General features: G+C 40.9%; 2 protein-coding genes across 2 annotated transcripts; both read left to right on the top strand.

Moving 5' to 3' along the window:
• Positions 1–8,379: 8,379 nt before the first annotated feature.
• LOC135939205 (uncharacterized) lies at positions 8,380–24,198 on the top strand. Its single transcript, XM_065483454.1, has 11 exons — positions 8,380–8,537; positions 16,020–16,109; positions 18,537–18,710; positions 19,497–19,735; positions 19,906–20,021; positions 20,075–20,224; positions 20,563–20,671; positions 20,731–20,889; positions 20,944–21,066; positions 21,116–21,480; positions 21,661–24,198. Exons 1-11 carry the CDS (start codon positions 8,534–8,536, stop codon positions 23,684–23,686), a joined length of 3,555 nt encoding a protein of 1,184 aa, XP_065339526.1. The 5' UTR covers positions 8,380–8,533; the 3' UTR covers positions 23,687–24,198.
• Positions 24,199–24,354: 156 nt separating this feature from the next.
• LOC135939208 (glutathione S-transferase 1-like) lies at positions 24,355–25,625 on the top strand. The gene is made up of 6 exons (XM_065483456.1): positions 24,355–24,509; positions 24,564–24,708; positions 24,759–24,817; positions 24,877–25,021; positions 25,081–25,195; positions 25,249–25,625. The coding sequence occupies exons 2-6, from the start codon at positions 24,565–24,567 to the stop codon at positions 25,485–25,487; spliced, it is 702 nt and encodes a 233-aa protein (XP_065339528.1). The 5' UTR covers positions 24,355–24,509; position 24,564; the 3' UTR covers positions 25,488–25,625.
• The last annotated feature ends 317 nt before the right edge of the window (positions 25,626–25,942 follow it).

Genomic DNA, 25,942 nt, shown 5'->3' with positions numbered 1-25,942 from the left:
TGAAAAATTATCCACACATTTTTTCTCTCCTCTAAACGCAGGCGGCTGCAAAACTGTACGGAGTTATGCCATGAAATAAAATTTCGACACACTTGAAAGGCAGAGAATTTATGAATTTGCGAATTCACCAGTCTTACAACCACGCTGCCAATTTTTCCTTTCCATGGAACGAGTTGTAAATAACGAGTGCAGTGTGCCCGCATCGCCCAGACGCGGTTACAACTCAACATGGATTTGAACCAGTTTAGTCGGACTACTATTTCAAACGCGTAACAAAATCACATGCCAATAAAAATGTATGGGATTTACTCGCGCAAAAAATATGAAAGACTTTATGATGGGTGGAATGGAAAGATGGATTATTTTTTTATTTCCTTTAGTTTATATTTAAAACACGTTCTTTAAAGAGAAACTCAAATGCTGACCTTTCAAGACTATTTCGCTTACTTTCTTTACATCCCTGTAGTGCTCGACCTGGCCGGCCACAGTTGTACAAGCGATTCTGGAAGGCCCATCAACAAAAACAACTGGATTCCAGACCGCCCAGAATTTCGCCTGTAAACCCTTTAGAGAACTTTCAATTAAAGTGGACGGCACGTTTAAATTGTCGAGAGGCCGAGCAATTCGTTTTTTGGTGTGACTGCACCACGTAAAAATATAAATAACGAGAGAAGAAAACACTTTTGGCATCATTGCCTTGAAAACAACTCGCTGGTGTGCGCTGGGCATGAGTATAAGTGTTCCACAATCTAAGCTCATGTCTTTTGATCTGAATAAATCCACATTCATTATACGCGCGCAGAGCACAAAAAGCAAATTAGTTCCACTTTTCCTGCGGATAATTAGCTGACGCCTCTCACCGTAGAGCACATAGATCATTTGGTTTTTCTCCACCTACAATTACTCGACCTTGGCATGAAAAGAACCAAACCGCATTTTGCCGCCTTTGTGTGTCTGATGATCAGATAATGCGAATTGGCTCCAAGTCAAATATTTTGTTTTCCAACGGCGGCGGCACTCGCAATCACGGCAATCAGGCTGCTTTTATGCGGTTTTCTGCATCTCGCGAGAGCGTGTCCATTACTCCACAAGCCGCACTAAATAATGTGGGCGGGCAAAGTGCTCCTGTGGCCGATCTCGCAGAAATGCTTTAGTCTGAGGTCGGGGGTCGTGCCGTGCAATAGGTGAAAGCGACCTTAGCAAACGAATGAATGCATGTTCATATAAATCACGCCGCGTGCATTGAACTTGAACCTACTTGACGTCTTCATACGTGAGATGCTACCGGACAGATAACAATCGTAGCTCCGAATTAAATGGGAGATTGTGCGCGTGTTTGTGTTTTGCCTATGACCTTTGTGCATGCATAGGTATGCACGGAAGTAGAGCTACATTTACTGCTGCCAGTTGGCTTTTATTTAATGAAGCCTAGAGAAATACGACAAAATCACAAAGTTGATGCGAGTTTCCTCACGTCCTCTGCACTAAAAATCTTTCTTTATGATACATGCCACAATATTTTCTTAATTTGATCTCTTATTCATGCTCTTCACCTTCACACCCGTGTCAATTGATGATTAGATTGTTATATTAAACGAAGAATGCGCAGACAACCCTATTCACAGTGTTAAAAATTTAGCTTTTGTACTTTGAAACAATAGCACAATTCCTCAGGGCTTCATTACATTTAGAATTATCCAAAAACTCAATCTAAATCACCACACCATATTTCTTTTCAATTTAAAAACATAATATATTTCAATTAAACGCGAAAGAATAACTAATTCGAGCGTTTAAAATGTCTTTACTCTTTCAAGGGAGTTAAAATATAAATTGAAGGGTGCAGGATAAGCAGTTAGTACCCTTAGTCTATCAGCTGGTCAGGGAAGGTTGATACGAGTTTCATGGTGTTTAGTTTTTGCGGTTCTAGTTTTTAGAACCCGAGATTTAGAGTTGGCAATAATTGCAAAACGCGTAAAAATTCTAAAAAATCAAGTTTTTTTCACAAAAGTTCACGCATGTTATGCTCATTTTATAAATTCCGAAATTCCGATCTCCTTTCCAAAATTTTAATTAAAAAACAAAATTAGCACCTTTGATCTTGACCTAGGACATCAAATTTGGTGTCAGTTCGATTGGGCTTGGTAAGAGGAATCCAAAACACACCTTAAATTTAAAATTACACCACGGTAATAAGATAGGATACTAAGGTCTAAAAGATTTACCAAATTGCAGTAAAACCAACAAAAATGAATGTTCATACAGGCAAACAATTTTTACGATGCGGTATAATGATAGAGGCTATGATTTCTGGTGTTATTTCGTTAAGTTTGCTTGAACTCTTAGATTATTTAGAAAGAAAAAAATCTGTGGTTTAATGGTCAAGTTTTCGTCATTTCAATTCCCGTCTGTGTGTATCTCCGCAAATTGAACGAACGCGATCTTGAATGATAGCTTTGTCTGGACAAATCAGTTACTCAACAATCATTTTTATAGCTGTTGCACACATCAAAACATCGTGTACAACATTTGACGTAAATATTTAGCTGAATCCACGATTTTGCAACTCACTCGCGAGTGAAAAACCTGGGACCGTTAAGGCGAGAGGTGTTACAATTTAGAGCCATAAAATTTCCCGCCGGCGCAACGATCATCCGGGCCATCATGACGCGGAATACGGTGCGAGAGATGCTGGGCCTGGCGGGCGAAACGCTCTGCATGAACAGGAGTAAAATTTCGATGAGCAAATTTTCTCGAGGGCGAGATCCGACTTGCGCGTGTTGCATAATGCAGAAAAGGTGCGTTTTGTAATTATTTCATCCGTCATTGTCGGTGTATCTAGACAAAGATCAGCGCGCGAGACCAAATTGCTCCGAATTTATTATTCCGTCGCGATAGTGGAAAAGGAAAGGAACTAAATCGAACGGCTCACGGTGAACAAGGTGGGTTTCCAGATTCAGACTCGGCAGATTACGCCGGTGCTGTCCGCGGTGCATAAATAAATACATATTTTATCCTGGCTGCGGTGTGCAAGTGGCCGCAGAGTGGGTGTTGCTCCTTGCTCACTTCAGACCTGATTAAACTATTATGAAATGCGGTGCACGCGAATCACCGCTCTCGGATTATGATGAATTAAGGCGGGCGCGAGCTTTTGTGTCCGATCCGACCCAGCGAAATTAACACACAACGCACGTGAGATGTATTTATCACACGAATGTCCATTCACTTTTGACCATGGATTCGGCTGAGAAAAAGTCCTGGATGTCACGAAATCAAAAACAAGTTTCACGTAAAGTGGTACGATACAGGGCGACAGTTGAAAATTATTTGAATTGTTGCATGCAATTTGGACAGAATTTGTTCTAATCAAAAAAGGACCTTCTTGCTACAGTAAAAAATTATAATATTCTCCAAAACTTACAGCGCTTGACCACATTTTCTTGGCATATTTCGATTCCTCTCGTCGAAATCCGTCCAACAGCGTATTAAAACTTTTAGGGAAACGCTTTGTTGTAAAATAAAATAGGATTTCAAAAATTTACAGCGCTACTTAGGTCAATTTTGATCTTAAGGGATGAGTTAATGCATTGGCAACAAGCATTTTCCAGGCTCTTGCAGTATCAAACCATAGTCTTCAAATTTTCACTAATAGTAATTTTTAAAAATCTACTGCATTTATTATTCTTTTTAGCTCTCCTAGCATTTGCTCCTTTCTGACCAATTAAGAGCGAAATATTGAGAAACCGGCATAGGTATCCGCGCGTCTCAGTCGGCGGCATTGATGCGAATCGATGACGCATAAAATGAAGCAATGATAACGTTTTATAAGATGAAATAACAAAATTTCGACCAAGCATTTCGTATTAACGAGAGGCCGGCGGCCACTCCGAACTTGGTCCGCGCGCGAATTTGCATCTCAGCTTTTACTTCACGAGACGACATCACGAAGCGCGACGGACAGCCACTGCCTGACGCAAACTTTTCTTTCGTTATTAGCCTGCTTATTTAGACTCGCACTTTCCTTCCCACGCACTTGCTCTAATGCTTAATTTGCCTGGAATCCAGTCTATACACGAATGCGTCTATATTTTGGCGTGTTTTTTTATTGTTTCCTGTTGAGCTTTAAGGAAAATTTGTGAAAAATCCTTTTAACCTTTTTTACTTGAAATAATATGAATATCTAAAAATGAGGAAAATGCTTAAAATTTTCATGTGTCTCTGCTTAAATTTTTGTGAAAATCGGCACAATGTTTGCGTGCAAATCAAACGGCCAGCACTGCCTTCTTCTTCTTCTTCTTCTTGGAAATCACGATTTATTTCGCAATTTAGGGATTTTTCCTCATAATTCGCACACCATTGGGTACATCGCGATGACAGGGATCGAAATCAAGCGTAAAACCATTTAGTTTTTTGATAAATTTGACAAATTTTTTTATTGTTTTCCAGTCCTGATTTCAATTTTGCACTTTAACTGTTGTTAAATTTCACAAACAATATAGCTCAATGCAAAATGTTCTTAGTTGCTGGCCTGTTAAGTTCTACTTTAAAGTTGTTTCTTTAGTGTGCTATTAGAGAAATGCAGGAAAAGTGGCGGTAAGGATGCTACTCAAAACAAATTAAAAACCTTCTCGAGAATGTCTTCCTGCTGCACATTTTATAACGTGCAGCTGGGGAATTATGCAAGCTGATGCAGAGACCTTCACGTAATTAAACGCCGGCGCACACGGATCATTATCGGAATTGAGTTGTGTTATATTAAATGCGAGAGCGAAACGTTGCTGCTGCTGCTTATAGCGAAGCAGTATTATATGTGTTTTGATTTACTGATCCGATCCGAATCTGATTCCGCCCGATTAGTGGCAATAATTAACCAGCGGTCAGCACACGGCAAAGAGATTGCTAATTAAAACGATTGGCCGCAAATTTGATTGTAAATCGATTTGTGAATCGGGGAAGGCGTGAACATATAGTGACAGCGCGGAGAAAGTAAAAATAAACTTTTGAAAAGTGTTGCAATTAAACTTTATTATCTGTTTGAGATCGCACGTAATAATACTGGGAGTAGTGCTACTTTCTTTGTATATTTTAATTAAAGCCGCCAACCCAATCAACATGAACCGAAATGATTTTATTTATATGCTCTAAACATTTTTCACTTTGCAGCAATTAAAATATTTGTGTAGAATCGATGTGAATGGATGCGCTACCGGCAAGCTGGAAGCGTGCATCTTGCTGAATTAGACAATCCACTGGTTCCAGAATACCGCTGGCAGTGAGCAGCACAAGAGCAGTACACTGTCGTGAATGTCTAATAAAAATTAGTAACAGGAATCTATTATAATTTTGTTGGCTTAAAAGAGTTGAGAAATACGGAAAAGAGCATCATTTTTCGTCAGTCCAGAATAAATTAAATAATGACAAAAGATGCATACAAATTTAAAAATATTGCTAACGTTACAAATGATTAGCCTGCTCTACAACTGTCAAACAAATTTGAATAGGCGTCTTTTAGTTCTCTCGTAGTACAAAAGTGAAAGAAACATGCTCTGTGCGTTGATTGGCAAGGCGATTCTTGAAACATCATTGCATTGTAATCAAAGACAAAAGTAGACAAACAGCTTTCGCACTCGGAACACTTACGCAATGTTTTTCTCGTTGGGCACTGCATTAACTGCTTTTTGTGCATTAACGTTTCTTCAAGCATTTGTGAAATGTTTTTAATTATTGATAACTTGCTCGGAACATATGCAAGCTTTTTGTATCATTCGCCAAGTGTTTGCGAAAGACAAGTACTCTCGATCAGTATTAACGGAAGGAAAGAGCCTTGGCCCTTTTCTGGATTGTCATCTCGTCTTTTAGTGTTGGTGTGACGTGATATATTTTAATCGAATGGGGTATTGCAGCAAATGAAACAGGTTACAGGTTTTAATATGTATTAAAAAGATAGCAGATATGTACCGATAAATTTTGATCTCTCTTTTTCAAACCGAAATTTGAATGTTTTAATTTAAGAGATATAATGCAAGTGTTGTTGACACATAATTAACAAAATATAAAATTTATGCCTTCTCAACAGCATTGGAGGAAACAAAGTTTTGTGCAGCTTTATTTCTCGAAATTTTAATATGCATGTAAACCTGCCCCTGATAAAAAACACCCACCAAACCAAAGAACAACTTTCTTAGCTTGTAATGTTGCTTTTGTTGCTTTTAAATGAAGCCATAAATTGCGATGCAACAGCAAATTATAATGATTAGAGGGGTTCATTACAGTGGTAAGAGAACCGCTAATTTGCCTCAATTTTATTGAATCACCTAAACCTTATCGGGAAGATCAGTAAGATCTGCTGCGAAAAGAACAAGTCGTGGAGCTTGTATCGAGCAGACGCACGTGGCTCGTCATTAGCATAACTCTTAAAGGAGATGGTGTCATTGGCTCCGCAGAGAAATAATGACCGTAGTCTGGTAGGTTTTTTGGAGCCTCTTAATCATCCGGCAGCGAAAAGCGATTAAAACGCCGATTCCGGTTTCTGCTCGGTTGGTAATTTTCAGGAATTTGAGATTTATACGCACATCAGCACAAGCAGCTGATAAAAAGCGAAAACGAAAAGGAAAATTTCCCACAGCACGCAGAATTGCGTAGGACCTGTCTAGGATAATTATACATTAGATATAAAAATTTGTTTGAATATTCATTCTTTTAGCATTGAACGCAGAAACAAAGGTAGTGATGTTCGTGACTATCACTTGTGTCAGCAGTGTGTTTCAAAGAAATGGCAATTTTCTGTACTTGTCTTCAACTCGTCTCTTGACGGAAGTGAAATCAGAAAAAGTTTAAAAACACACAGACGTCATGCCGTTAATCTTCTTTTCACACAAAAAATTTTGATTCCATGCACATGCTTCCCTCGTAATTACTGGCATTGAGATCCGCAGAATTTGCATAAAAGAACCAAGTGCCTATCTCGATGGGAGCAGATGTTTGTCCGTCATAGCCCATTATATTCAGGATTTCGCCTTTTTACCATATATGTTAGACAAGTCAAAAAATCGTACAAAAATTGGTTTGATTTTATTAAAAGTGTTTAACCATGCACTCTCAATTTTGGCAGCGAAAATGTGAAACCAACAGAGAGCATTGGGCGGCATGATGGATGATGCTCAATATATCAAAGGCGCGAGAGATGCAAACGAAATTGCTTAGCATAATTTGCCAAAATTATCGATTTTAATTGAGATTTATTGCATGGAAATTGAATTCAAATGTAGTGCGACGGGAGCAACAACATAAATCAGCTGGCCAAATGCTCCTTGCACAAAGTGGCAAATCACGCCGGCTGCAGAGATTGCAGCTCTTGATTCGGCGGCAGCAGCCTCGTTAATTGCACAACTGGAAGACGCTTGAATTCATATCGAACAAAGGGGTCAAAGGTACCTCGTAAAGCACGCAGACAGTTCCGCCCTCGTGGTCTCCGTCTGACCGAACGAAAATTGGCTGTAATTTTTTACAATGTGTTTAGCATATTTTGAAGATCAGCATAAATAAGTGAGGCAAATTTCAAACTTTAACTTTCTTATATATAGCATGCTTTTTGTTCATTTATTTTTTTAGCTACGCGTGTTTTAGGGTGGGTTTAGGAAACATTTGAAATTAATTAGAATAGGTTGACTAAATTTTAGAATTTATCAAATATCTCGACTGATTCTTCGCTTGATTTCGATTCTTCTCGTGACAATCTATCCAACAGTGTGCGAATTATGAGCTAAATTTACATTCAGACGAAATAAATCATGGTTTTCAATAAGGAGACAATAATTGCTGCTCGTTGCATGATAAGCGTGCAAAAATTTTGGCCGATTTTCTCCGAAATTTAAACAACACTTAAGCTTTTTCTAATCTTTGAAAAAGTATTTCAGGCAAAGATAGGAAAGATTTTTCACGATTTTGCAGCACCAATCCACTATAAAACTTAGAAAGAAGATCATGAAGCGAAATCCAAAATTCTGACAACGTGGGAACAACTGCCACCGAGATGTACATGAATAATAAACTAGCGAAACGCGCGAGTCCCTCCCTTGAGCCACGAGGTCAGCTTTTTCCATTTCTAATCGTGTCTGCTCCGTTAATCCAATTAACAAAGAGGAGAAGGATGAATTGGGAAGTGCTTTATGGCAGGTGAAAGTCTGAAAAATAAATATAGCAGAGCCGGCGCGTGATACGTGAAGGAAGAATTGTATAAATGATAACGCGCGTGATTTAAGAGGGTGGGTGGGTGGGTGGGTGGGGACCGCGAGAAGGACCACCGCCACTGCTCGGCGCGCACTCGCTCTCTCAGATTTTCACCTGGACCCCCTCCCCCCTGCCGCACGCCGCGCCGCATAATACCTAAGCACCTAGACTTTTGTCGGCTCACTCTGCAAACCTTCCTCCTGCACTTCGTTTCCAATGTCTTGTGGTGTTATCGCTCGGTGCTGAAGAAGTGCTCCACCGCCGCCGCCGCTTCCCGCTTGCTTGCAGACCAAACGTGCTCTTAATGGGTAAGCCCGAGACAGCTAATTACTTTTCTCATTGTTCCTTGCATGAGAATTGATAAATTACACAGATTAGAATGCGATTGTTTGTTCTTTTTATCAGCCAAATTTTTCTTAAATTGGCAGTTCTTTTAATTTTCCGTCAAAATTATTTTGATCATGAAGTTATTTTTAAAAAAATCCTCCTTGATGTAGTTTGAGCGATGCTGAATATAATTTCTGAGAACACGGCAGGATAATTATCATTCCAGCTGTCAATTTGTACCAATTAACTAGGCTGGAGGCACTTCTTTCCTTGGCATTTCTCACTAAACAATAACTAAATTATTATATTGTGTTTCATCCAAGAATTAACGGAACATCTTTTTGCACCAAAGCTGCAAATTACGCAAGGTCCAGGAAGCAGCTTTATAAAAAATCGACCTTTGCTGATCGAATGGGAATTGGATAAAGCCATTTGCGGTTGAGCCGGCTTTCAATTCATTTTAATAAAAATGCGGCTCAGGTTAACCGCAACATTTCGTTGTTCCCTATCACTCAGCCATCAGTTGCGTTGTTTTTGTCTTTTATCGCTCTTATCCTTAAATCGAAGCATCCTAAAAACGTCACCTAACACGGAGCTAATAAAATCATTTATTTAATTCGCTATCTAACAAGTTAATAGCAAATATTAATTATTTAATTAGCAGCCATTGAACCTGCCGCGTTTTTTTATCATGCTGTGGCGTCCAGCAGTTTATGTAAATTCACACGCTGAGATCAAATACGCGCGTTGAAACGTGTGTGGACAGAATTACGATGATTACCGTTGGCTTGGCGCCCGAGCAGCCGGTCGAGCGGAATTCCTTGGGACCGATTTTTTTGCACTTGGCGTAAGGTACACCTTGACCAGGCTAAATCCTCCACATCTCGGTCAATTTTGAGCATTTTTCCGAAAGAACCGTAGTGAAGGTCTGAAGGTTATTTCTAAACTGGTTTCAATTCATCGCACCCGCAATTAAACGAGAGCGCCTAGTTCTGACCGGCCCCACGATTTGATTTTCGCGCTTTGTTAATTGCGATGACTCATTATAATTTAATAAAAAAAAGGGAAAATATTATTGAGCTTGATTGCAACCTGCCATTGGAAGACGAATCCGTGATGATTATTCCCATCACTTTCTCTGGCTGCTTTTTTCGTGATCAGGAACGCGAGCCTGCAATGACCCTTCTAATGGTAATTGCTGCTTGCACGGACAGCTCCTTTGTTCCTTTTATTCCGACGAGAAATCTGCATTTGAAAGTAATTTCGGATGAGCCAACTGGGGTGGTCAGATAGAATTCTGTAACTTTTAGTTTTTCCTCGAGAGGCTCAAATTAAAGTTCAACACGGAAGAGCTACTATCATTATATTCTCAGGTCACTCATTCAAAGGTATTCGAGCTATTATTGCTCGGCGAGGAATAAATTTGTTTGATCAAGATTCGCACTCTCATGCAAATCATTGAAACAATGGAGCATATTTGATAGGATAATTCACAAGATGAGCAATATTGAGCACATTCACGATTGCAGCACAGCTACCGTATATTGTGTAACCAGCAGGACACAACGTAACACTCAATAAATTGGCAAATTTGCGATGTACCAGAACACAATGTTTCCATTATGTGCGCGCGAGAATGATTCACGCAGACTCACTGCACTTGATTCGGACCAAAATTAATCTTTCAGCAGTCAGTCAGTCAGTGGGACTGGAATGATCGAAACGCACACGTTCACTCTTACTTTTCTTGTTAGATACATTACGCTGACCCATATTCGCTTGCGCATAAGCCAGACTGCCGGAGCAGGTTATGTCAGACCCCCGCCGACACCGGAGAGCAATGCCCACTAGAGCGTTAAGATGAAGAATTATCATCCACTTAAAGTGAATCTGTCTATCTGCAAAAGGGCGGTGCTCGGCTCTGCTTGCCCATTGCAATTGTGTGCCCGAGCCGATTATTACTCAGTCAGTGCAGCGTCAGTGCGGTGTGGTGTGGCAGGTCGGCGTTAAAACGACCGACTACCGGACTACAATTTATCTTATCTGCTTGTTACGGCCGTGCCCGGCTTTTATAGTATTGTATTGAACGAACGCGTGTTTGCACAATAAAAGCGCTGTTTAGGCACTCATTTTCGGCACATGTTGCGGCTTATTACACAAAAGAGAGGAAGCACGCCAATCTCCAACTGCATTGAAAGCGTGATTTATTCCTTGCGGAATGAGAAGATAAATGAAAAGTGATAAGGGACGTCTCTAATGGAACTAATTGCCATGCACGCTTGTGAAATTGTTACGTGGCACAATATTTAATTTCGAAGAAGCCAAAATCTATTTATTTATTTGCAAGAGTTGCTAACTTTCAAATTGTGCAATCGAAGCAGAGAATTCCTTGAAAACTAAGTGCGTGATCCTGCATGAAATCTATAACCCAGACCTTGCTCAAAACGCGACAAATTAGCATGTTATGTCAGCTGTAATCTTCTGTCGAGACCTAAATTTTACAAGTTTTCGTGCTGAATTTAAATGAGCAAAAACGCGTCTGAGGAGTCATGCTCTGTTCGATAAGGCAAAACAAAAAGAGAATATCACACCGTGATGGCACGACCCAATAGAAATAAAAAAGACGCTCGACCGTACAAGGAGCAACTCATTCAAATTAGGATTTCTAATGAGCACCAGAGCACCAGCAGCCCGGTGATTTCAATTAAGCGTGACTGAAACTAAATTAGATGTTATGAATACTCTCTTCCCCTTTAAATTCCAAACACGTATGATCACTATTGCCAGATCTTTCTGCAGCATAAACGATAGAATGCACAATTGCACAGCGGCTGCTGGACGAGAGTCACTGTGCTTGCCGCCCGCGGAACCGATTTTTTATTCTTTCAATTACGGATGCATCAGCGCAGTGTGTAAATCGGCCGAAGAAAGGCAGCCGCTGGCGATACATGCAAAGGCAGCTTTTAAATGGAACGGTCACTTCACTTTATTTATTATATATTTTCGCCATTTTGCTATTCACTTTTCAACTTTTCAACTTATCTCGAAATGTCTGGACCGAGGCTTCAGACTGTAATGATACCCAATACTAATTACTCATTGTGGGGTAATTTATACTCGCATTCGAAACATATTAATCACTGCTGGCGCCTGCTGATCTGAAAAACTTGATCTGGACAGGAGGCGTGGCTCAGGCCGGGTCACTTTTTGGACCCTGATTACTTTTTACCAGCTCAAGAGATGCTAATTGCGCAAGAAAGGTGTGCTGCACTCATGTAGTTTTTAAATTGGGAAATTTATTGCGTTTGCCTGATGGCTACTGTATTTCGCGTACAGGTTGATTCTTTCTCGCTTGTCAAATCCTGTCTCTCTTGATGGAAAGATATCACTTATTCTCATTTTAATTTTTTATCCTGACTGACCGATAAGAAAGGGTCAGGTACAGATATATATTCATTTCACTTGCAAATGAGGGCGTTTAGGGCGTATCTGTGGCCACGCATGATAGAAATAAGCGTCGACCGACTGGACCGGCCACTTTTCGCCAAGGACCTTTGAGGTTTCGCGCATTACCCGTCGGTAAATCACTCATCTGTGCATCATCTAGGCAATTAGCGTTTCGCAACAAGCTTGTTGATGACTATATTTACAGCCAATTTTGTAATTAATGAACGCCTTGTTTGGCCTGAGGTTACAATTTTCCTGAATTCTGCCACAAAGTTCACGAGCAGTCGTGTGACCGCCTCGAGAGACAAATATATGTTATATGCCTCGCTTGCTGTGAATTTTGGCTTCCTGCGTCACTTCAGGCGTGCAAAGTTCCCACAGTAATAATGGAGAAGCCGCACAAATTCTGGCAGAAACTTTGCAACAGCTCCATCACGAAAGTGTCATCGATGTATGCGTTCGATAATTAATAGACTATTTAAAACTTTCGAAAACAAAAATACACACACACACACACACACACACACGTGAGAATAAGTGTAGCAGAATTTCTCTGACAGTTTTAATTGTGAATGTGTGAAAACGAACTGGGCGTGGGTGTCGTGAGGCACAAAATCACTCGGAGCGGTTGAATAATATTATGTACAAGAATGTCAGCAGCTCTGCTTTTTCGTAACACACACAGCAGTCTCTTAAGAGCCGAGACGTGTTTCGCGATTATGGAAATCACAAGGAATGATCGAAACCGAAAGTGGATCACTTTGCCGTGTTACGTGTAAGAGCAGCAATTGTGATACAACACAAGCCGACAATACGTAATTATTATACCTGAATGCATCGAATCTGAAGCAATTAAAGATCCATAAATAAATAAAAGTTGCGCTCGCTAATGCACGTGGCGGATCGTAAATAATGATAATTTGCTGAGTGATGGAGCATGAGACGTGTAATTATTGCGTAAGGACCACACGCATTTCCATATCAATTCGTGTTGCTCCGCCATTATCACTTGGTAATGAAATTTAAATTATCCCCAAGATGGAATGTTTGTTTTTTATTATCATCACAAACAATAATTATGTTTTAAAGCCGCCTCTGGCTCCTTGTGACCGGGTTCGAGACGTTCAAGAGCCCCTCATATACAATACTAAATCGTCAATATTCTTTCCAGCTGGTGATAAGTTAGTAATTATGAACAGCTCGCACACTGGAATTATCAAACACGCTTGTACTGCAAATTGCCGGTTTTCTCTGTCATTATTGCTCTTTTTTCCTAGCAAAGGGAATTAATTTTGGTACTCAGTTCGTCTTGATGGATGTAACATATTTGCGAAATTAGAAGTCTGGCATAATTTTATTGCGATATTATACTGATGAGACAAAGAGAGGTGTGGTTCATTTGAACTTTCTGGTAACCGTTCAACTTTCTTAATTTAAATTAATAATTAAAAAACTCAAATGTCTGTCACGCCTTTTATATTCTTGAAATAAATGATTCCAATGAATCGATTTTAGCATTTATAACTCTTCTTTTAACCTCTTTTTCCTCAGTAAAAATAACACGAAAGAACGGAAAGCAAAGATTGGGCACAAATTAATAATTTCCTTTGTTTCCCCAACTTACGCGAAAGCTGCGTGATTTGCTCATTTTGCCTCCATGACGCAGAGTTAGAAAACAAATAAATTTAGAGACGCAGGGAAAGGCCGTGAAATCATTGGCTTCAAACCAATGACAGCCTAAGTAACCGTAACGGCGAAATACACCTTGGCTGAGGTAGCGACTTCAACGCCGGAAATTTCAAGCCACTCAGATCACGTCTTGTTATTTAACTATTTTCTAATCGGATCGATGAATCATTTCAGAAACGACCGCCTCTCCCTTTTAGTAATAGTACCATCTGGATTGGAAAAAAATCAGTTTAATATTCGAGATGTGCCTGCTAGGGAATTAAAAGACTTTCCTCATTTCACTAGAGTGTATTTTTATAGGGCGATTTGAGATTACAAGATCCCAACAGTTAATCACAAGTCTAATTGCGTGTGTAAGAGAGTTAAAGCTCACAAGCTATCGTGTGATTCCATCTACAGTTTGTCTATAAACAGTAATTAGCACCTTCGGATCTCGTTAAATTTAATCAGATGGAAACTTTTGGTTAGAACGGTTGCAATAAAAAAATTAGTTAAACTTTAAACAATACGTTTCCGCTAAGGAGTGATTTTTGTCACCAAGTGACAAATGGTTTGGTCTCGAGTGAAAGGAATCGGTTGGATTAAACTCTACACGCACCACTATAAAAGTGTGCAATATGCTTTAACATGTAAGCATACATATACAAAACACTCGCAATACCACCTCGACCGCGCGCGCACAAGACACGCTGGGCGGGGCGGCTCTTAAATGTAGATTAGTGAGTTATGGCTGCATTGTTGACTCACCTCACCGCCGCAGGAGCAGGACAAAAATAAAAAAAGATCTGCTTTTTAAGGCTCCAGCCGAAGTTCATAAATCAAGGCTAATGGCTACAATAAAAATTCTGCATATTTCGTGCTGCTTTTGTGCATAAATCCAAGGTTTTGTGCTCAATCGGTAGCTACAAATCGCACCTCGTTCTTTCTTACAAGTGTTGGCAGTGGTGCATATTCTGTCAGTGCAGGAATAATCGTATTATTTTATCAACTTAATTGCTTACAATCGTGATTATCGCCTCTCAATCTGCAACATATAAAAGCACAACCTGTTTTCTGTCGAGTAACGCGTGCTGATCGTTTGAGGCCGAAGATCAATAATTTAAAGTAAACTGCTGACCGAAAACTTCGCGGGGAAAATGCTCCTCAAGGTTTTGGAATGGCGTTTCTTTTTTAAAAATCCTTGAATGATTTTTGTCAGGCCTTTATTTTATTTTGAATATTCTAATTAATGATTTGATTAAACACGTGAGTATGTAGTAAACATAATAAAAGCAGACGTAAACAATTATCACATTGGCATAGCTTCACAAATAAAGTTTCAGTAATTTTATCACAGTTCAAAAAGTGGGTAATGATGGCAAAAAGTTGCTAATTAAGCGCCATGAAATGCTTAAAAGTCTCAACGGGCTGGTTTTCGCACCTTTCTAGCGGCTTTAGGGACAAATTTCTGTCGTTTCAATCAAATACCTCGGTGCGGGGAGGCGAAAAGATTGCCAAATCGGGCCTAAGCTCCTCTGCGGCCACTCGGCGATAAAAAAAAACATATTTTTCTGCGATCATCGTCAAAGAAGAAGCTCGAGTCAGCTATTACATAGATTTGAATTTAGACAAAAAGAAGTGCCATTTAAAAACTCTACATTGTATACTGATTCCAATTTTTAACAATCTTTAAGATTCAAAATATAGCCAGATTGCTAGCAATTGGTCCAATGGTTGAGTTGTCGGATGCGGTTTTGAGACTGACTTTTTTGTCTTTTGTGCTTCGCTAAGAAGAATAATGTATTGAATATTTATATAGCCATCTAATAAACCAAATACCGTGATAATTGTGTTAGACCTTTTCTAATGGCTCCAAGTGATTTAACAGAACATGCATCAGCCTATTGAAACGATCACAAAAATAACTGGACCATCACGCAACGCGCGGAAACAAATGAACTACTCAATTGACGCAGCACCAAGCCATAAATCTGCCGTGAATTCTTTATTAAAGCGTATTACTCAAGAGCAGAGCCTGGGAGAGCTGGAGGTGATTACAAAATTTTGGAAATAGCTGGGCGCGATGCATTATTAGATCAGCGACGAGCAACACGATTGATCGTGTAGCGCCGAGAGGCCGGATGAATTGGCAATAAACAACCTCTGCCGGCGCACACTTTGTTCAATGAGTGGAGCGATGGCACTCTCACTCCAACGTCGTACACACAAATGAGTTTTTTTCCTGCGAATAGTTTGTTAGTGGAACCGATCGCGAGTAAATGCATGATCGGCTGCCCTCTGACTGGCAATTTGCGCAGCCACTCAACCGAGTCATTCTTTGTGTGCAGGTCCTGCGATGAGGTGGATGCTTCTGCTGGCGCTTGTCGGCACCGCGCTCGCCTATAGGCCTGAGTTTCACGTCAACATCACCGAACAAGGTAAGAAATCGCAGAATATTTATCTTAATTTAACACACGCTATTTAGATTTAGGTTTAGGTCCACCTCACTCTTATTTTAATGCAAAAGTTTGGGTATGATATTAGCTTAAAATAAAAACTAAATCCAAAGAGATTATTATATTGACTACAAATATTTTTCTTACTATGGTAAAGCCGCTTTGTAAACGCAATCACCAGAAAATAAATTATTGTGAGGCAAGAAAATAACTGTGTTTAAATCAAAGCGTAACTGAAATGTCATTAATTAGTTTCAGAGTGCGAGAAAAGTAAAAACTCCATGACTTCAATTGCAAACCCTGACATATTGACTCGCAGTGAGCAACAATAAAGCAAAATGCAGTAAAATCCGATGTTTACTTTAACATGCTGGACGTTAATATGAGCAATAAAGAGCATTTTTATCGATTCTGAAGCAAAGGTTGAGCCGCGAGAAACGTACGTGTGTGTTCTAAAGACGGGAAAACTATTTCCAGCCACTTACAATTACCACGTGATTTACGATCACAAATAAAAGCAGCTCGTTGCCCAACAAAAGCTATAATAGTACAAAATCTCAATTGCTACCACTGTGATTTATCTACTAGCCAACTTTCCAGCCGTTTCCTTTTTCATTCCCCGTGCATTTTTACGCGAAGTCACGATCTCTCCCTCTGGGTTAAGCTGCGAAATTTGTTTCGCTGCGGAAGTTTCAGATTCACACGCACTGACCCGCAAAAATCTTTGACGTGCCTGCCATTTATTTTGCAACTTCTGCGTCGATTTCGCTTCAAATAATGACCTAACGATTTATATAGTTCCTTGTATTTGACAACACGGTTTTTATGCACTTGTCAGCGTATTTAATTTTGTGCATTTGCAAATTTTCAAAGCCGAAACTGATTGTTTGAAAAATATTGTGTGGGAAAATCTGTTGCAAATCACATTGCTTATTAAAAATTTCAGCGTTTACTTGCGTGTCTTCATTGTTGGAGCTCTGATGCCCCCTGATAACATTTTGAGCTAGAATAAGTAACCGAATAAATTAATTTTATGTGTGTTAAAGCAGGGATATATGGCAAAGATTAAGAAAGGTCAGCAACGTTTCCCTTCTTCCTTTATAAAGATTACTCTTAAATTTTATAGAACCATATACTTTCAACGGAATTGAATTTTGCGCACGAAATTAATCCTGTGTGCCGTGTATATCAATAGTTTATTAACGCGAAACATTATCATTTCTTGTTCTTCGAAAGTTGTACCATAAAATTTAAAATCGACACTCGGTTGCAGTGGGCAATACGAAATGTATTAAACAATGCTGAAGCGAGATGTATGTGATTACGACGCTTTAACACATTTTTGCACTTCATTTTATTCTCCGGCCGCTGCAAACAAACGAACACATATTTTTTAAATCGCAGCACCAATTCAACATGTGTCGGAGCGAGATAATCACACTTGCAATAAATTTACAGCCATTTTTCACTTGCACTCGATTATTTATGACTCCGCGGACCAGACTGTGATTGGGTGGAGTATAGGGAAGCGTTTAGAGATACGTATGTGTCTGCTTTCTCTGTTCATTGCGCTCTTTGCACTTGCGAGTATGAAATAATGTCTAGCTAAAGTGTCAGCAATCGCGGAGACACATTATTCTTTCCTTTTTTCAAGTCGATCCGACTAGCAGAGCGAGTTGGTATTACGTGCTATTTTCCAACAGCGATTGCGATCGAAATTGCTCCATTTTAGAATGGCCAAGGAATTTAATTTGTATCAAATTACAAACCTGTTTAGCGAACCACATAGGGCAAACGTTCAAATTTAGTTCGCTTTTTATATGATTTCGCACTGACTTTTATTGACCAGTATAGCGTTTCAGCAATGCACAGCGAGTAATAAAACATCAAATAAAAGTATGCATAACTTACTCCCACTAAATATACGCCAGGATAGATTTATCATTTGCTATGTGGCAGTTCGTTCGTCAAATAGAAAGCAAAACTGCTTCTACATTAAATGCAGGAACGGAATAAAATAGCAGTCCGCGTCTCGATTCCGGAACATTAGGCTGTCTAAACAAATAAATAAACGGCCGTCGATTTAATGTGTGGGCCGCTGGTCGGTTCATTGTGTTATTCAGGAGTCAATGATACACTTCTCCAATCACATAACACGCCGCGTCCAAAAGTCGTTACACTTTCACTGCTCTGCCTCTCCGCGCGACCCGCGACGATGAACGTCGCTTTTAGACAGTTTCTCATTTTTTATGCGGTGTCCAAAGCATCATTTTTATACATTGCCATAAAAAGCAAAGGTAATTGAACCTCTTAAAGATAACTCAAATCTATTTTGGACAGTGATGAGAAAATTTAAATATTTCGTATTAAAAATTATCTTCTTGAACGTTAAAAAATTTGCTTTTTCAGGTTGTCCAGGCCGGCCGTCGCTGACAAAGCCAGTCTTTTGCTACTACGAAGGTCGTGCCTCCGTGCTGGATCTGGAGCCATGCCTTTGTTCGCATTTGGTGCTCACCCACGCCGCTCGTTTCCCCAAGGTGTCATCTCAGAAGACGCCGGTTGCTCCAATGACCCTTCACCCAGGTACGAAAGCATCGCTACTTTGCTTACTTTCTTCCTGCAGGTGTGACGATTGCTTTCGCGAGAGACGAGGGAAATTCAATTTGTGTGTACGGTCTTAAACTTTTTGTTCGCATGGAAGTAAGAGTTGTGTTGCATTCGCATCCGTCGCCGAGGGCACTCATGAGCGGCCGCTGGTCGCGCGCCGCTTTACGTACAGGAAGAAACAGTGGTCCATATTTTGTGGGAGGCTGAGAAAATTCATCGCTGGCATGGTGAAATTTGCATTACTAAGCGTGACTTCTAATTTAATAATGAAAGCGAAATGAGAAATGACACACGAATTTTTGTTTGGATCGTAAAATTTATTGAAAAACACAACCAGTTTGACGTAAAGTTACTAAACCTTCTAATTATGCAGCATTGCGCTTATCTATTAGAAACCTAATTTAAATATTAGTTCTCAAACACGATCCATTTCATTGGGAAATGCTCGCTAACTTAATTTTAAAATTTTATTTTACTCAAAAGTTAAAAATTTGCTTAAATTCATGCAATGCTGGCAACAGCAGTAGAAAGTATGTTTCTTAAAACGCCAATAAATATCCGACGACTTCATATAATAGAACATAATCTTTCTCGAGATCAATCGCACTGATACACGGCATGTGCTGCTCGCGGCATTTCGAACACAATCTCTCATTATCCAGCATCCAGCTTCCCACATGCTATCTTTTAGAAACTACATTCATCTACTTAATGTCACTGTTGCGTATAATTGCGGTTAATTCGATCGCCCGCTCTGCGTAGGTCTTGTGCGGGCTGCTCGCTACCTGAAGGAACGCAACCCCGACCTGAAGGTCATCGGCAGGATTAGCGGAAACGCGAGGACGGCACTCTTGTCCGGCAAAGGCACAGAAGTGGCAGCCAACGTCGCGATGATGGTCAAGCGATACGGCTTGCACGGAATCGAAGTTGCTTTAGAATGGGAAGGCTCAAAGATGGCTGGGGGGGCTCACGGAAAGCAGAGACTCACAGCTTTTGTCAAGGTATTTGGTTCATTTATATCAACTGTCCAGTTATAACGTTTATTCAGTTCCATTTATAAAGCTTGAGACTTAATTGGTTGTTTTGACGCAACATTTAATTTTGTTTTGTCTTATATTTAATAAAAAAATGATCTTTTTTATTTATTTGGCTCACCAAATTTTTCCGTCAGGGCCTTCGTGGAGCCTTGTCAATTGTTTCTGGTTATCCGAGGCGCTCTCGCCGCAGCTATTCCGTTCACGAGGAGGTTGCAGATGACATCCCCTCTCCGAGTTGGAGATCAGATCGGTAATTAAATAATTCCATGCATTTAATAAAACTAATATTCTCCAAAACTTCAGCTATGTGAGGTACAACAGCTCGGCAGTTGGCCCTGAGACGTCGGCCAGCGAGACGAGGGTGCAAATCGAGGACCGTGTGGTACTCATTCTGCAGGTGCCAACTAGCTCCTCGACCCTGGGCAAGATGTTCGACCTGAAGCCGCTGTCTAAGTATGTACCGGCTGAACCGGGCCCTCCGCGTGCGCACTTGGCACTCTTATCATGATCATTACTTCACTCTCATCTTCATCAATTACAGCGAGTAGGAAGGAGCGTAATGTGTAAATTTCATTTCATACACCCCTCAAACACCCCACGGATCATCCACACAAACTATGTACAGTAAGAGCATGCCAGCCAACGAATACTAACTCGATACTTTCTGAGAAAGACAAAAACAATTCACCTACTTTAAGCGCCTGCTTTAACGTATTAATACACCGTTGCATGACGGGCTTTGTCCAACGCGAGTGTTTTGCTGTTATTTTAAGATTTTCAACCCTTTTCAGGTACGTTTCATTTTTCACTGTTCCTACCGACACCTTGATCGACGCATCAGAGACGGGTCTCACCTTCCATCACAGTCGACTCATGGGTCTATCTGATTTGCTCAATACGGTACTAATTTTTCTTCATGAAAATTAAATCAGGATACTTATCAAATATTTTCTAACTAGGATACCGTTCTGGATTTGCTCACTGGGATGGGAGCGCCGATGTACAAATTGATCATCACAGTTCCCGCCACTGGCCTTTACTTTAATCTGCGAACTGCCTCCAGAAACAAACCTCGCTCTCCAGCCCACTGGCCACCATATTTAATTTCGTATCAACAGGTAATTTTGTACGAAATTCACTTTTGCCCGTTAATTACCAATGATAATTTTCAGGTCTGCGGTGCGATTAAAGAAGGAGGTTGGACAGTGGAGCGAGACGAAGACCTTACAGCACCCTACGCGTTCAGAAATCATTCTTGGATGGCATTTGATGATGCAACGAGCGCAGAAATAAAAGTAAAACTGAAAAAAATTAATTAACATTTCTAACAGGTGTACATTACAGGGAAAATATGCTCTGCTCCGCGATGTCGCCGGTGTTGCGATTTACCCGATTGACAATGACGACCTTAAAGGCGAGTGCGGCAAGGGTACAAACGCCCTGACGAGGACTCTGCACGCCACCCTGATGAACCTGTCCAGGAAGCCGCGTAGCGCCGTCCTGCAAAGCCTAATCGATCCCCTGGAAGCCGCAAATGGCCCTCAACTGCAGACCTCCGCTCAGACGCTACAGCCTGTCACCGTTTCTCCCTTCAGGATTGTTCGCGTGCTTGACCGAGCAGGTGCTGTGCAGGTCATTCGGCGAGGCGTCCAAACGCAGTTTGAATGCTCCAGGCAGGGATACTTCAGACACCCTCAAGGATGTGACAGGTTAGCAATAAAATTTATTTTATTAAAATATACATTTCATTTTATAAATTATTTTATTTAAATAAACAATTGAAGAAACCAAAAAACTGACATTATTGAGTGAGTTATGCAACTCGCTCAACTTAGCTGTGAAGCGGATTGCATACATTCGACGTAACGGGCGTTTTGTTTGACTTTCAGGTTTTATCGCTGCGTGAAATTCGATCAGACGAGTGACGACTTTGAAGTGTTTGAGTACGACTGCCCACCCGGATTAGCTTTTGACGAGCGGCTGGAGGTTTGCGTTTGGCCAGGTCAAACCAACGCTTGCGATGGCTCCAGTGAAATTCGTCCAGTTCCTCGAGCGAAGTTCATCTGCCCCGGCACTGGTTTCTATGCCGACCCTGAAAACTGCCGCTGGTTCTTTGCCTGCATGGATCACGGAAGTGGTGGATCGAGAATCACCCCTTACGAATTTAGGTGTCCATTCGGTCTCGGCTTTGACGAACGCAGCCAGATGTGCAACTGGTCGTGGCTGGTCAATGCGTGCGGCAACAGTCTGGACAACGGAAACTTTGATCAGTTGAATCCAACGACCACGAGACCCACTTCCACGTTCAGGCCGTCGACGTTCGCGCCCCTCCCAACGCCACCGGCTGCAATTATTTCTCCCCAGTTCGTCAACAACGGTCTGAAAGCACCTCCTCCGCCAACTTTTAACATTCCCATTCCTGTCAATGGCCCGACCTTCGGCCCAACCCCGGCAACTATTTTGACCACTGTCCCCGTTGCAGCGGCTCCCATAGTTCCCGTGCCAACCATTGTCCACGACGGTGGCTACAACTATGACGTGCCGGCTAACCCGCTTTTACTCCCTAATGAAGTCTTCTTCGTCACTCCACAACCCGTTCCTGTGACTCCTCAGCTTGTTTTCGGAGACCGCATCCCTCTGAGGCCATCAGTGACTATTATTTCTGAAAACAATGAAAATGCCTTCAACGCCGCTGCCGTTGGCGGAGTTGCGAGCACCACAGCGCGACCCGGATTCAGTGTTCGTCCGACTGTCCCTGGCCGACCAAGTGTTTCGGACTTTGTGATCACAGCCAAACCTGCCGTAGAGGATTCATCTGACGCGTCGATGGAAACTTCGACTACGTCTGCAATGCAGAATCTTGTCAGCTCTTTCAACAATATGATCAGTGGGCTGCTCGGCGTCAACAACCAAATACAGCAGATGATTCAAAAGGACATGAACTCGCAGACTGCCGGCTCCGGTGCAGCAAGCGCCGCGGCCGCCACCACGACGACGACAACCGAGAGGCCTACAGGTACGGCACAATTCCAAGACATCCTCAGGCAACAACTGCAGCAACAGCGGGAGCAACAACTGGCAGACCAACAGCGGGAGCAACAACAACAATGTGCAGCCACGAACAGTTGCCAGACACAACAACAGCAACAACAACAACAACAGCAACAGCAGCAACAACAACAACGGCAGCCAGTTGCTCCGGCTGTCACGAGTCAATTCTCGAGCAGTTCAAGCAGCAGCTCGAGCTCAGCAGCAGCAGCTAGTGCTAGTGCCGCTTCTTCCGCCAGAAACCAAACCGTCGGCGTTTTCAACAACGGACAGTTCAGACCGGAGACAACCACAGCCTCGGCCGTCGCGTCCGCCAGCGCTTCCGCGTCCAGCTCGGCCAGCAGCTCAAGCTCTGCCTCTAGTTTTGCTGGAGCCGGATTAGTTCAGCGTCCGATCAATGTTGCCGACCTGCAAGGATCACAGAGCGTGAACCAGGATGTTTACTCTGAAGAATACGACTCGGCAGGTAGCTCAACTATTATCAGGCCAAGAGTCTTCAGTGCCGAGGCGAAACCCATTTCTCTGATCATGAGACCAAACCACGCAAACAAAATTCCTTTGGTTGAAAAACTGCAAGCCGCAAACAACATGCACTTTGCTCGAAATCTAAATATCGACGATGAGGGCGGAAAAATGGCTTCAAACGACACTCTCGGGCCCGAGATTTGCCAACGTAAGGGTCTGTTCAGACACCCGCACGATTGCAACAAGTTTTACGAATGTTTCTACGAAGAAACCGCAGTCAAGTACAACATTCGTGTGTTTGACTGTCCTGTGCGACTGTCATACGACCCTAAGGCTACGGCTTGCAACTGGCCTATTAATGGCCCGGGGTGTACGTCAAACCAACTGATACTTCATTCATAAATGCTACTCTTCAAAGCAGTTCATCATAAATTGTTAAACACATGTTATATTCTTTATAGGCGTATGAGCGTTGAATGCCACTGTACAATCTGAATCATTTTGTTTATATATGAATAATCTAAGCGTCTATGAACTATAAAAGAATGGGTGTATTGTTGCCAGTTAAGTGCGTATATTTGTTTAGATTTAAGGCCGAAAAAACGTGCCATGCGTTTTTAAGAAGACCACACAACCCAACTTATTAGCATGTAATTTTTTCCTTTTGTGAGATTTTTGCTCAGTCAGAAGCACAAAAGCACTAACAACCAATGTTACTGTATAAACACCATCCAACATACTAACTCGTAAACGTAATTTACTTCAAAATTTCATCACCTTCCAAAGTTTTGTGATTGATTTCAATTTGCTTTTGACATGCGAATATAACTATAACCATGACAATGTTACCAATTGTATTTATAAAAAATGTAGCTATATCAATCAACTGTTTAATAAATTTTATAGCAAAACAATTCTCTTTAATTCTTACACCTGTGCGAGTGTGTACAAAATATTTGAATTGGTCATATATGTGCTTGAGAGCGAGCACTTAAAGCAAAATAGGCAGTGATACGAATCTTATCGAAACGCAGATAACTGCTGCCTCACACTAAGGAGTAGTCAGTTTTCAACCTTGACTGCAAATAAAGAAACAACCAGCGGGGCGCTTGATTTGCTTTTTGGTAGGTCCAGAGGTGGGGACGAGCAAAAAATAAATTAATATAGAGAGTGGCTTCTTCCTTATTCACAGTTGCAGCTTTGCATTGATAGCGAACGGATCCAGGCGAGTACTTTGCTTCCAAAATATTAACTATTAGTTGTTTTAAAATCTCTGTAGAATGCCGGTTTTGGAGGTTTTTATGATGAAGGGAAGCCCTCCCAGCTATGCCGTTTTGGCTCTGTTAAAGGAGATAAAAACTCCGTACAAAGCAACCGAACTGTCATTTTTTGATGGGGACCATTTGAAAGAGGAGCACGCTAAAGTAATTATACAAAACTCAAATTACAAACAGCAAATTAAATATCATTTTAGCGGAACCCGCAGAAAGAAGTGCCTGTCATCAAAGACGGCGACTACATTCTCTGTGAAAGGTAAATCCTAAAACGCCGATTCATTCATTATTTATTTATCAATCTCGTGACTATTTAAGCATTGCGATTTTGCAATACCTCGCTGATGCGTACGGAAAGAGCTACCCGGATCTGTTCCCCGCAGATCCAAAACGCAGAGGCATCGTCAACCAACGTTTGGCTTTCAACCTTTGTAATTTCTACCCGAATATTTCCACTTACACAGTTACGAATTAATTTTATTTCAAGCGAAGCTTCTCAAAATTAATAATTTTTGTTTTTAGTTTGGAGATGTGTTTGGCATTCCAAACGCAGCAGCACTGAAATCTAAGGCAGAGAGGTCCCTCCTTGTTCTTGAGACGATTTTAAAAGATCAAGACACGAAATTTGCAGCTGGAGGTATTTAAGAGAGTTAAATTTTAAATTTGATTTAAAATTTGAAAAAAAATTAGATGAGTTCACAATTGCCGACATTGGATTGCTGGCAGCCGCGCTTTGCTTGGAGGCAGCAGAATTTAACTTTTCGCCATACCCGCGCATCGCCAAGTGGTATGGGGCATGCAAAAACCGTCCAGCGTGGGAGGATTTGAAGGTCTGTCGCGATGACTTGCATCATTTCTTACAAAATCCTCCAAACAAGGATGCAATCGCCGAGCTCGAGAAAAAAAAGAATCTCAGCTTCCAGCAGTGATCATATTAATGGCCATATGTACACAATTTCCGTTTTGTTGTTAGCAAAAATCATGAGAATATATGTAATATTTTAATTGTTTAATAATCGTTCGTTTTTATACTAACAACAAATAAAGGTTTCAGTTTATCAAATCAATTATTTTTTTTCTCTCATAGTATTTTTAGAAAAATTTTAATTATTATAAAAATAACTACCAATAATAGCTCCTATTCTTCAATTAATTTTAATAGTCATGCTAGTGAGAAATTCGAGTCAATACATAATAATTGAAAATAAAATTCCTTTACCTATCCAAGCTGCTTATGAGTTGGTTAAAACTAGTGGGGGTGTAATTATATAAATAATCGGACAGAATGAACATGGTAATAATCGTGTCCTTCACTCTCTTTTTCAGCTTTTTCAGAAAATTTGTGAAAAATCCATTTTACCTTGTTACTTTTAATACTTTCTAA

The sequence above is a fragment of the Cloeon dipterum genome, chromosome 3 (assembly GCF_949628265.1).
Source record: "Cloeon dipterum chromosome 3, ieCloDipt1.1, whole genome shotgun sequence".
In the NCBI taxonomy this organism is placed as follows: domain Eukaryota; kingdom Metazoa; phylum Arthropoda; class Insecta; order Ephemeroptera; family Baetidae; genus Cloeon; species Cloeon dipterum.
Note: the sequence above shows the minus strand (reverse complement) of the source record. Positions and strands in the feature narration are given on the sequence as shown.

What these genes read in the sequence shown, in the direction of transcription:
- LOC135939208 (XM_065483456.1), top strand. Translation starts at nt 24,565, where the DNA reads ATGCCGGTTTTGGAGGTTTTTATGATGAAGGGAAGCCCTCCCAGCTAT. An exon ending in CGAATATTTCCACTTACACA is followed by an intron (nt 25,022 to 25,080) that starts GTTACGAATTAA and finishes TTTTGTTTTTAG; the next exon opens with TTTGGAGATGTGTTTGGCAT. An exon ending in CACGAAATTTGCAGCTGGAG is followed by an intron (nt 25,196 to 25,248) that starts GTATTTAAGAGA and finishes AAAAAAAATTAG; the next exon opens with ATGAGTTCACAATTGCCGAC.
- LOC135939205 (XM_065483454.1), top strand. An exon ending in TATCTGATTTGCTCAATACG is followed by an intron (nt 20,672 to 20,730) that starts GTACTAATTTTT and finishes TTTTCTAACTAG; the next exon opens with GATACCGTTCTGGATTTGCT. An exon ending in ATTTAATTTCGTATCAACAG is followed by an intron (nt 20,890 to 20,943) that starts GTAATTTTGTAC and finishes GATAATTTTCAG; the next exon opens with GTCTGCGGTGCGATTAAAGA.